The sequence below is a fragment of the Rhinatrema bivittatum genome, chromosome 3, assembly GCF_901001135.1.
Source record: "Rhinatrema bivittatum chromosome 3, aRhiBiv1.1, whole genome shotgun sequence".
NCBI classification, from domain to species: Eukaryota; Metazoa; Chordata; class Amphibia; order Gymnophiona; family Rhinatrematidae; genus Rhinatrema; species Rhinatrema bivittatum.
This window is the reverse complement of record NC_042617.1, coordinates 260,400,299-260,412,795: the sequence shown is the minus strand read 5'-3', so window position 1 is coordinate 260,412,795 and position 12,497 is coordinate 260,400,299. Positions and strand designations below refer to the sequence as shown.

The window sequence follows — 12,497 nt, the reverse complement described above, 5'->3', positions numbered from 1 at the left end:
CCTTTGTGTTTTTTATTTTTGCCCACACTCCATGACCTTAAACTGCTGTAGGCCTCATAAAGGAGGAGGAGCTCGCTTCCAGCTGGGGCCCTGTGGAGCTGGTGGCTGTAATTGCGGGACCCGTTTTCCTCTTTTGTGTGGTTTTGATAGTGATAGTTTTCCTGTTCCATCATCATCAGCGCATGTATCACAATCGACAAAGACTGGATATGGAGGATCCCTCATGTGAGATGTACATTTCCAAAGACAAAACGCTCCAAGATCTGGTCTATGACCTTTCGACATCTGGATCCGGCTCAGGTAGAAACTCCTGCTTTTATTTTTGCCAGAAGTCACAATTGTATTTATTGAAGGTGCTGCCCAGGTTGATTTAACGCTGAAAGATGCATTTATGATGATTCACGCAGACAGATTATTGGCAGTTTTCCATTGGTGTCTGATTTCTGCCTATACTTTTGAATAGGAAAGAGGCTTGTCTGTGGTAGGATTTTACTGTAAAACATTTGTATGAGAAACAGTTGAAAAATCAGTCCTTGTGTTTCTTTTTCTTCAGTGAGGCCAATATTTTTTAAGTCTGTAAGCAATCTAGTTTTGGTTGGTTAAGCTCTCTTCAGCTTTGTTTGCATTCCTAAGATGCTATAGGTTAGAGAAAAAAGTGAAATGCATGTCAATATAAACCCTATGTTATGGTGTCTAGGATTACTGATGAACCCCTAATGCCCCCTCTCTATTTTGTGGTGTCACCAGAACACCTCTGTGGCATTTGCATTCGCCTGCTTAGTTTCTGTGCAGTTAATTGCACTGGTGATGGTATAGTCTGTTGGTACAGACTCGTACTTGGAAAGACCCAGCTGCATGCTAAAATGCGAAGGAGCCACGGCTCAAAAGAATTGACACCAAGACCTGGAAGGCTTAAAATCCTGCTCAGCAAGCTGACTCCCTTTCTTTCTACTTTTACAGTCAAAAAGTTAGCGTCCTGCAGAACATCAAACAAATGGTAAAATTGGAAATTCAAACATTTGGATATTGCTTAAGCATGCATGAATGCATAGAAGGCACTGACCAGCAACTGGCTGTGAGGCATGTAAAAAACCAGTAATAAATGTAGGGTGGCAGAACTGTTACATTTTTACCAGTGTCGGAACAGATGTTGTCCCCCGAGTTAGAGCTTTGACAAGCCTTGTGTTCTGTAGTTTTGCAAGGAGGGAGTATCTCTAATGTTGTGGTCTTGGACCCAGCAGTCTCCTGCTCAGTCAGACCCAGGGCTGGGATGCTGGTGCCCTGAGCCTTCATTTGCAACTGTTGGAGATGGTTTGCCTAGCTTATTTCCTTCCCAACTTCCTTTTAGTCTAGTTATTGCAGCAACTGTCTATGGCTGGGAATCGTGCTCCTTCCCTAACCCTGCAATCGTGGGCCCTAAATCTGACCATTAGGTGTTGCCATTGCGCAGTAACCTTGGGACGGTGAGCTCTGCAGCGTCCTCAGCCCCAGCCGAGCTGGGAATTGAACCCAGGTCCCTCGACCTGGCAGTGCCATTGAGCTACCAGGCCAGCTCTATTGTCTAACCAGTTATGTATGTTAAATGTGGCCAGGATGGGTTTAATTCCCACAAAGAGGAGTCTTTAGGGGGATTTTTTGTCTGTTTGCTTGAAGCTATAGTTAATATGAGAAAATATGTATGTCACTGGAGTCTCAAGTTAGACAGCACTTTCCCTGTGAGTTAGCACTAATACCAGCACCTATGGGTAACTGAAGATTTTCTAGCCAGGTAGAACTTGCTCCTTACCTTCTTTAAATTTTCAGGTTTTTAGTGGAGAGAAAAGACGATGGGTGTGAACTAATTCTCCTAGTACAAGCAGGATGGTAGTCCTCACATGTGGGTGACATCTTCAGGTGGAGCTCAGCACGGGAAATTTGACTGGCACACTGAGCAGGCCCAGCATGCCACTATCTGCGCGTCCACGCAGGGTCCCTCTTCAATCTTGATTTTTCCGCAAAGTACTTGCCTTGCCGTTTGTGGAGCTCTGCTCTTTTCAACGTGTTTTTCACTTTCCCGGTCAGTGGTTTTTTTTTTGTTTTTTTTTGCTGTTCCTCGCTGAGTCCCTCTTCCTTCGATCGGTATCCCAGTCATCGTGCGGTAGATTACATTTTTTCCCCTTGTTTGTGGTCAGTCTCCTTTGTGTTGCTCCTCTGTGGCCGCCAGCCATCAACCGCTCACTGGTTATTTTTCATGATGTTGTCTGGTTTCCACCGATGCCCATGGACCATGTCTATTACTGATCCGCATGAGGTCTGTATCCTCTGCGTTGGGGCCTTATGAGGAAAGGCTAAAAAGGTTAGGGCTGTTCAACTTGGAGAAGAGACGGCTGGAGGGGGATATGATAGAGGTCTATAAAGTCATGAAAGGACTTGAACAGGTACATGTAAAACAATTATTTACCATTTCGGATAATACAAGGACTAGGGGGCACTCCATGAAGTTAAAAAGCAGCACATTTAAAACAAATCGGAGAAAATTATTTTTCATTCAGTGCACAATTAAGCTCTGGGATTCGTTGCCAGAAGATTTGGTTACGGCAGCTCGTGTAGCTAGGTTTAAAATAAAGTTTAGATAAGTTCCTGAAGGAGAAGTACATAAAACTGCTATTAATCAATAGGGAACAGCCACTGCTTGTTGCCACATTAGTAGCATGGGATCTGTTTAATGTTTGGGTACTTGCCAGGTTCTTATGTCTTGGATTGGCCACTGTTGGAGACAGGATGCTGGGCTTGATGGACCCTTGGTCTGACCCAGTATGGCATGTTCTTGTGTTCTTATGTATGAGGTGTAGAATCCAGGTTTCAGACTGCCATTACAGAACAAAAAAATAGACATTAGTGTGGCAAATTGTAGAGGTGCTCAAACCCAGTCCTCGTGTCTCCCCCCCCCCCCCCCCCCCCCCCAGTCAGTCAAGGTTTCAGGATATCCTTAATGAATGCACATGAGACTTATGCACTGTCTTCAATGTATGCAAATATTTCTCTTGCATATTCATTAGGGATATCCCTTAAAACCTGACTGGGTGGGTGGGCCCAAGGACTGGTTTGAGCACCCCTTTCCTATTGCTACCAAAACAGTCTTGTCCATTTACACTATTTTGAGGGTTTTGTTTTGTTTTTTTTGGTGGGGGGGGGTGTTCAGGCTAGACTGAACTGCCATCCTGCTCATCCTCAAAGTTCCCTTATCTGTAAGGGATTCTCTGACGACAGCTGGAAGTCAAGTCCTCACAAAACACCCCCCCCCCCCCCCCATGTCCCCTTGGAGTTGGTTTCTCCAAGTCTTAGCTGTATGATGGACGGAGGGGTTCTGAATGGGATGCGGGGGAGTGGCCAAGGCTGCACATGCCCAGTGGAGCATACTCCAAGCTTCTGGAAGCTTAGTGTCAGAGTTCCAAGCTGAGCTCCATTGGATATCATCACCTATGTATGAGGACTGCCATCTACTGTCCTTGGAGAATCTCTGTTACAGGTAACTCCAGTCTTTTTTGAATTTTGCTGCTCCCTGTCTGTGCCAGCATTGGGAGCATGTTCAGAACTCGCAGGCCGATGCTTCCTGTATGCTTGATCTTGCAATGATGCATAAGATGAGCATTCAGGTCATGGTGGTGTATAAGTTCTGAACATGGTCGTAGGCAAAGGCATACCAAGGGACTTCTCGCCATTCCTCACACTCCCCTGTTCTATGCTTAATCTCCCCACCACCCATTTTAAATCTTACCGTTCTGGTTTTGGATGGATTTGCAGCTCCAAAGGATCAGAACTAGGTGTGTCCAATCCAGGTTGGAGCTCTCTTCCTGGTGCTAAGCCTGCACATGTTGGCGGGAGAAGGTGCTCTGCGTGCAAGCAGTGGAGATTGGGGGCCCTTTGGCTGCCGATAGAGAGGAGGCTGTTTTAGTTTTACTCATAGTAGTCAGGATTGACTGGCTTCTCTGCAGGCATATATGGTGTACTTTTCCCTTTCCTTTGTAAAGCAAACAGATGGCAGAATCCAGAGGACAGTAGTATATGTCTGGACAGATTTGCAGCAAGAACTAATATTTGCACATGGTGCAAAATCTTTCTTGCATTGGCCTTATTTGCCCTCAGGGGATGTAGATCAAATACAAAACCCCTATTCCAAATTTGGAAGTTTTTGCATACGTTTCTTGTATGCAAATCCAAATAAGTGCGTGGCATTTTTCAGGAAAACAGATTTTTTTTTTTTGGAGGAGAGGGTATACTGTGATGTAGCAGATTGGAAGGGGGGGGGGGATTGTAAGAGAGGAGAGATTGGTGTCTAAGAGGAGATTGAGAGTTAACCATTAAGAAGGGGTTGGGGGGGGTGGGGTAGGATGTTCCTCTCCTCCCTACCCCCCTGTTCCTCAAAGATGAGACGATCTGCTGCTGTGCATTCTGGTTTCGTGGTTCCTGGTGGGTGAAAGGCTAACCGCCCCTGGTTTAAAATATGAACAGTAGTGTAAGAATTGGTTTGTAGGGTTACATGGTCAACAGACAGCATGGCTCTTGTCAGTGATGCTTCATTTTATTGGCCAAAATACAGGCTGATACAGTAAAGCGCGCTCAGCTGAGCACAGTGAAAATGCACGTCCACAACCCCTTATACCATAAGGGGTTTAGCGCGTCCATACCCCCCCCCCCCCCCCCCCCCCCGAAACTAATAGCGCTCTTCACAGGCATGCATGTTGATGAGGCTATTAGCTATTCACTCCAAATACAAAAAATAAGTATGCCCGATCCGCACATTTGTACGCTCAGAAATTAACACCAGCCTAGAGCAGGCATTTAATTTCTGAGTGGCCCAAAAAAGTGTACAAAAGGTGCTGGCAGTCAGATTAGGAAAAGGGACGCTCAATTACTGAGTGCCCATTTTCCTAACCCATGGCTGTGCACAGGTTAGGAAAAGGGACGCTCGTAAAATTCAGCGTCCGTTTTCCTAACCCGCTGACAGCCACCTCTCCTGGGTGTCCGCTGCCAAGGAGGCGCTAGGGGTGTGCTGTTGTCCCTGGTGCCTCCTGTTTAGTGCAACTCCTCATTTACATATTGTATTGCTGGCCCAGGAGAGGTGGCTGGGCACGTGCTAGGAAAGCGGGCACTCAGTGTTGAGCGCCCGTTTTCGCACGGCTTTACTGTATCGGCCTGATAGTTAACTTTTTATAATGCAGAAAAGATTGTATTCAGGTTAACATAAAATTGCATTTTCTGGGATTTCTCTGATCATTAACATTCTTTTCTTGTAGCCATTTCTCATGGGATTTGCTGTTACCAAAATTACATAGATTTAATCGGATCCTTATATACGCTGGAATCTTTAACTTTCTTTTCTTATCTCTCTCTCTCCTGAATTTCAGGATTGCCCCTTTTTGTTCAGAGAACTGTAGCTAGAACCATTGTTCTGCAGGAGATTATCGGCAAGGGGCGCTTTGGCGAGGTGTGGCGTGGCCGATGGCGTGGTGGTGATGTGGCTGTGAAAATATTCTCCTCGCGTGAGGAGCGCTCTTGGTTTAGGGAAGCTGAAATTTATCAGACGGTCATGTTACGGCATGAGAACATCCTGGGATTCATTGCAGCCGACAATAAAGGTAAAAACACCTGCTTTGCTTACAGCGGGGATTTTGTTATCCCGAGGAATATCTTCCAGTCTAGGATCAGTTTGGGTAAACATTTACAATAATTGTGCTTTCCTTTTTCTGAAATGTACTCAGATGGGGCCTTTGTCTTTCCGACCAACTTTATAAGTACTTTCCCCTTTAAAGTTAAGTTCATTGACCAGTTGCAAGGCGAGCTTATTACTCCCCCTCCTCTCCCACGGGCTGCACCTTTCCTGTGGTACTGCCATAGTAGGGAGCCCAGCTTTGCTTTCTGTTTAGCTAAAACATTTGCCTGTGCTACTTAACGCTGGGCACACCTTTCACCCAGGGGTTGGTGAATGGATTTTTATAACTGGCATTTGTCCTTGGCTCACATTTAGGACGCATGAACCAGCAGTATCTTCGACCCTCAATCAGGGTCCTAAAGGAGAGATTGGGTCCTGGGAGAAGGTGAAGAAAGGGGACCCCTGAGGTAGAGTTGGGGAGGGAGTGTGAGAGGGCTGCACTGGATGGCGTGGGTAGGGGTCTGTTCACCATGTAATCACACCATGCCCCCTCCCCACCTAACAAATTATTGGTGAGAGCCTAGCACATTGTGAAGGCATTTCATCCCTGGTGAGGTAAGTCCTGGAGGGATTTTTGAATTCCTGCCTTTCATCTTTTTGATATGTTCAAAAGCAGCTCCTCTTGCCCCTGAGTAAGCCTTTGTCTGTTGCTGACCCCCTGAGTATTTATTTCTGTATCTATTTTGTTGCAGATAATGGCACCTGGACTCAGCTATGGCTTGTCTCTGATTATCATGAGCATGGCTCCCTGTTCGATTACCTCAATCGTTACTCTGTTGCTATTGAGGGGATGATTAAACTAGCCTTGTCTGCAGCCAGTGGGCTTGCACACCTGCACATGGAGATTGTTGGCACTCAGGGTAAGAAGGACCTGTGAGGTTAGCAATGATTCAGACGCATTTATTGTATGCCCTTGAGATTCTGTTTTGAAAAATATTCACCTTGCTACTTTTCCTCCAGCTATTTTATCTTACATTATAGTGGTAGAGGGAAGAATAGACTAATATATAGGGATCATAAGACTCTTCAGAACAGAGACTTGGTATAACTGTCAGGTCAGAAAACAGCAAATTCTGTCCGCTCAGTTGTCTTATAAAGCTGAATTAGAAGCTGTCACAATACTAATAGTTGTCTGTAAACTGTTAATGAGCTTTGTTAATCTATGTTGCAAATTAAGAGAAGAGACATTTTGACTGTCACAGTGATTAAGTAAGAGGCTTAATTTCATTCTAGTACCTTTATCTGTTTCTCATCATTCATGCATGATACTTATAAAAAGTAGAGATGTGATTCGGCCGACCCTTTTGGTTTAGCCTTCATTATTGGCCCGTCGCGGGAAATTTTGTTTCCCCGCAGTTTGGGCCAATTTTTTTCGGCTGTCCCGAACCTAAAAAAAACCCCCACCCTAACCCTTCAGATTTCATTAATTACAACCCTCCCCCCCCCCCCCCACCACCACCCTCCCAACCTTTCCAAAATGTACCAAAAGTCCCTGGTGGCCCAGCGGGGGGGTCCCAGGAGCGATCTCTCAGGCTGTCAGCTGCCAGTAAACAAAATGGCGCCGGTAGCCCTTTGCCCTTACCATGTGATGGGCTATCTGTGCATTGGCCAGCCTCTGTCACATGGTAGGAGCAATGGACAGCCTGCGCCATCTTAAAAAATGGCGCAGGCCATCCATTGCTCCTACCGTGTGACAGGGGTCGACCAATGGCACTGATTGCCCATTACATGGTAAGGGCATCGGCGCCATTTTGATTAGTGGCAGTTGATGGCCCGAGAAGGGGAGATCGCTCCCGGGACCCTGCTGGACCACCAGGGACTTAGGTAAGTCTTGTGGGGGGGGGGGCGAGGTTGCAATTAACTACATTTGAAGGGTTGGGGTGGGTTTGGGGGTTTTTTTTGTTTTTTTTTATGTGCTCTTTCTCCCCCCCCAAAAAAAGATGATAAAACCGCATGACATTTCATGGGTTTTCCTATTGTTTCGTTGACACACCTCCCCCAAAAAAAAACAACGAAATAGGAAATATCGTCTATATTTCCTATTTTGTCACAAACTAAAGCACATCCCTAATAAAAAGAGAATCTCACACAGAAGAAAATTCCAAGCAGTGAATCAGTGGTGTTCTCTTATAGGAAAGCCTGGAATTGCACACAGAGATCTGAAATCTAAGAATATTCTAGTAAAGAAGAATGGCACATGTGCTATTGCTGACCTTGGACTTGCTGTGCGTCATGATTCTGTTACGGACACCATTGACATTGCGCCAAATCAAAGAGTTGGGACCAAACGGTATGTGGGACACTACACTACACTTCCAGCAGTGAATGATAGTGTGGTGTGAAAATTCAAATGTTTGCCAGATTTACACTGAAAGTGTGTTCTAGCATTCCCTCTTCGTCCTTTCTCCTTTCCCTCTCCTGAAAGATTAAGTAGAGGGCTGTACAGCTCTAGCTGTGTATGCATGATTAGTCTCAGACAGTAGAAGAAGGTTAAAGAATAGTGAAATAATTGTTTAGAGCATGGTTGACCAACTCTGATCCTCGAGCCACGAATGGGACTAGTTTTCAGAATATCCACCATGATTATGCATGAGAGAGGTTTGCATGTGCTGCCTCCATTTCATGCAAATGTGCTCATTCATATTTATTGTGGGTATCTTGAAAACCAGGTTTGTTTGTGGCTCTTAAGGACTGGAGTGTCCTCACCTAGTACAGAGCTTATGTCACTGAAGTTTCTGAGACCTTGAGAACATAAGGCTGAAATGTTTTCATACAACACATAGCTTCTGATCTTAAAAGTGACTGAAGAAAATAAGCTAATTTTTCTATTTCTCCAATTCAGGTACATGGCTCCTGAGGTGTTGGATGAGACAATTAACATGAAACACTTTGATTCCTTCAAGTGTGCAGACATATATGCCTTGGGGTTGGTTTACTGGGAGATTGCGCGACGCTGTAGTGCAGGAGGTAAGTGCTTATTTATTGTATTCCCATGCCAAAAAAAAAAGTAACCTCCACGGACCTCAATCTAGCGACATGAAAAAGCACTAGTAAAAACTTTGATAACTGGAATCATTTTGTTTTGATATGGTACAGACCTTTCGTTTAGGCCCTCTTTATCTGTAACAGACTTCTCTCCTTCCTATCCAAGGAGTCCATGAAGAATATCAGCTCCCATATTATGACCTTGTGCCCTCAGACCCTTCCATTGAAGAGATGCGAAAAGTGGTTTGTGACCAGACGCTGCGGCCTAACATCCCCAACTGGTGGCAAAGTTATGAGGTATGAAACTGCATTAGTTTTAGGTTTTATGTGCAAGTGGTTATCTTGCCATGGAAAGAAAAGAGAAGCCTGCCCAGTGTCCAGCTGTTTCTCAGCCTACTTTACAATTCTGATTTTCTCTGACCTGTGTCACTTGATGTTCAGGAGTGATGGATCTATACAGTGAGTTCGCCCTCTGCTTTGGATAAGTGGTTGCAGTTTTACCTGCTTAGACTTCTGTTGCATTCGTGTGTTCCAGAATGACTGGAGATCATTTCTCCTGTGACACAAGGCACAATTATAAGTATTTGTGTAACAAAGTTAATAGGCAGCTTATTAGGTTATGATAACTTTTTTTTTTTTTTTTTTTTGACCAATGAAAAAAGATGTAGTAATACCTGAACATTTCAGACCATATAGATCCCTTCAAATGTCAACAAGCTAAGAGGGCCTTTGTTAGTCTCAAGAGTCTAAAAGTCCTTTTCTTTTGAAAAGTGAGGGTGTGGTAGACCTCACATATCGGTGACATCAGATGGAACCTGGCATAGAAAACATTTGTTAAAGTTTCTAGAACTTTGACTAGGCACATTGAGCATGCCCAGCATGCCACTATCCACGCATCCACGTGGGGGTCCCTCTTCAATCTCTCTTTTTTCTGCAAAGCTTTTCTCTCATGGATGTGGAGCTCGCGTGATTTTTTTTAAAAAAAATTTCTGGAAAACCACTCTGTCGTACAAATATTTTTCTTGTTTCATCATGCTGGGTCTCTCGATCTCCTGGCTCTAGTTAGTGGGCATTGCGGTAAGTGTATATGTTCCTAGCGGTCGATTTCCAATTGTGCCATCTTTTGGTGGCCTTCGACCATCGACCGCTCACCGGTTGTTTTTCCCAATGGCGTTGTCAGGATCCGGGGAAAGACCAGGCCAAGCACAGTCACCGGGCCTTCATTGGCCAAAGTGGCCCCAGGCAGAGGAGTTGTCGCCCTTTTGTCACAGCCGAGGGCCCAAGGTGATCCCCACCAGTTCAGGTGCTGGGTACTGGTTCCCTTCGGGGCTCTGAAGTGGACCTGGTTTGCCTCTTCTTCCTCAAGCTGTCTTGTTTTCATCAGCATTCAAGGAGGAGTTGGAGCACAGAGTCTAGTTGGCAGTTGGCCGAGCCCTACAAGGCATCGAGCCACCAGCCCCATCTGGGCCGCCACTGCCGCCAGAACCCGCTCCGTCTATGCTGGCACAGTTATTGGAGAGCTTATAGGGAAAAATAACCCTTGCTGTAGTTACACGATGTTAGGTTCTATATCAGGAGCTACCACCCAGGAAAAAGATCTAGGCATCATAGTGGATAATACTTTAAAATCGTTGGCTCAGTGTGCTGCAGCAGTCAAAAAAGCAAACAGTATGTTAGGAATTATTAGGAAGGGAATGGTTAATAAAACGGAAAATGTAATAATGCCTCTATAGCGCTCCATGGTGAGACCACACCTTGAATACTGTGTATAATTCTGGTCGCCACTTCTCAAAAAAGATATAGTTGCGATGGAGAAGGTACAGAGAAGGGCAACCAAAATGATAAAGGGGATGGAACAGCTCCCCTATAAGGAAAGGCTGAAGAGGTTAGGGCTGTTCAGCTTGGAGAAGAGACGGCTGAGGGGGGGATATGATAGAGGTCTTTAAGATCATGAGAGGTCTTGAACGAGTAGATGTGACTCGGTTATTTACACTTTCGAATAATAGAAGGACTAGGGGGCATTCCATGAAGTTAGCAAGTAGCACATTTAAGACTAATCGGAGAAAATTCTTTTTCACTCAACGCACAATTAAGCTCTGGAATTTGTTGCCAGAGTATGTGGTTAGTGCAGTTAGTGTAGCTGGGTTCAAAAAAGGTTTGGATAAGTTCTTGGAGGAGAAGTCCATTAACTGCTATTCATCAAGTTGACTTAGGGAATAGCCACTGCTATTAATTGCATCAGTAGCATAAGATCTTCTTAGTATTTGGATAATTGCCAGGTTCTTGTGGCCTGGTTTGGCCTCTGTTGGAAACAGGATGCTGGGCTTGATGGACCCTTGGTCTGACCCAGCATGGCAATTTCTTATGTTCTTAGATTTGCTCTTAGGTATGCTGCTAACCGCAGCCCTTGCCAGTTCCCCGGGCATCCTCAATGCCACTGGGAACACCGATGGTTGATTGAGTGGAGGCTATTCCGGTGATGGATTCCTCAGACGAGGAAAAGTCTTTGGTGCCTCAATGGCAGGCTCCACAGCTGATGTTGCTCGAATTCCTCGAGGCACCCGTTACCTGCTGGGCCACTGGTGCCTTTCGTACCCCAATGCCCTTCGGACTCTTGGTGCCTTCAGGGTCCAGGCCTAAGTGCTCCTCCACCGGATTCCCTAGGCAGCCTGAGTGAGGAGGACGCACCGTATGACCCCTGGGAGGATGAGGCGTCCATGTGGACCTGCCCTCTGAGCAGTCTCCTCCGGAGGAACGGCATGGATCTCCTCCTGAGGATTTGACATTCACTGGTTTTGTGCATGCCATGGCAGTCATTCCCATTCCGGCTCTAGACGGAGGAGGACTCCAGACACAAATGCTAGAGGTCCTCCTATTTATAGATGCACCTTAGGAGATAGTGGCTATGCCAGTACATGACATTTTCAAGGAATTGTTTGTCTGGCTTTGGGAGCACCCTATTTCGATACTGCCAGTGAACCAGAAGACCAATGCTGTGTACCTGGTGCAGCCTACCATGGGGTTTGAGCGGCATTAGCTTCCGTACCAGTCTGTGGTGGTGGAATCCACCCTCAAGAAGGCGAAGAGGTCTCAGACCCACTCTTTGGCTCCTCCAGACCGTGAACATGGGCCCTGGATGCCCTGTGAAGGAAGGTCTTCCAAGGCTCCATGCTGGCGACTCGTATTGCTTGTTACCAATTGTATATGAGCCAGTACTCCAGGATCCTCTGGAAGCGGGTTCAAGATCTGGTGGAACGCCTCCCACAGCAGCTGCAGGAGGACTTTCTAAAGGTGGTACAGCAGGGCTTTGAGTGTGATAAGCATGAAGTCCGGCCCGCCTATGATGTATTTAAGACAGTGGCGGTGGTGGCCATAGGTGCTTTGTGTGCAACCTGACTTCAGGCCTCTGACTTCTGTCCAGAGGTATAGGAGGGTCTAGCAGACTTGCCCTGCACCAGAGAGAATCTCTATGGTGATAAGATTAAGGAGGCAGTTGCACAGTTGAAGGATCATCATGAGTCCCTTTAATATCTTTTGGCCAGCACATCCAACCCACAGTCCGCTGGCAGGAAGTCCTCAAGGCAAGGACCCAGATGTCCCTTTTACTGCCCGAGGAAATGCTAAAACAACCCCCCCTACCCCCCCCCCCCCCCCCCCCCAGACAGCCAGAGCCAAGGCCTCAACGGGTGGAACCTAGGATTTGCCTTCGGCAGCGCATGCTCCTCTGACACAGCCAGCGCCCCAGCAGCACCCTGCCACGGGGTTTGACTGGATGAGAGGGAGTGTAAGCCAGCCACCCGTACCTCTGACGCTGATTTCC

The 12,497-nt window shown here is 46.2% G+C and overlaps 1 protein-coding gene across 3 annotated transcripts in view; it reads left to right on the top strand.

Annotated features, from left to right (window-relative positions):
• The window catches only part of ACVR1B (activin A receptor type 1B), a 54,860-nt gene that overhangs the window by 37,488 nt on the left and 4,875 nt on the right, over positions 1 to 12,497 (top strand). For all 3 annotated transcript variants that reach the window (XM_029594523.1, XM_029594525.1, XM_029594524.1), the window contains exons 3-8: positions 52 to 300; positions 5,388 to 5,618; positions 6,385 to 6,552; positions 7,826 to 7,982; positions 8,535 to 8,659; positions 8,844 to 8,974. In XM_029594523.1, coding sequence (XP_029450383.1) covers positions 52 to 300; positions 5,388 to 5,618; positions 6,385 to 6,552; positions 7,826 to 7,982; positions 8,535 to 8,659; positions 8,844 to 8,974 — 1,061 coding nt within the window. The remainder of the gene's footprint in view (positions 1 to 51; positions 301 to 5,387; positions 5,619 to 6,384; positions 6,553 to 7,825; positions 7,983 to 8,534; positions 8,660 to 8,843; positions 8,975 to 12,497) is intronic.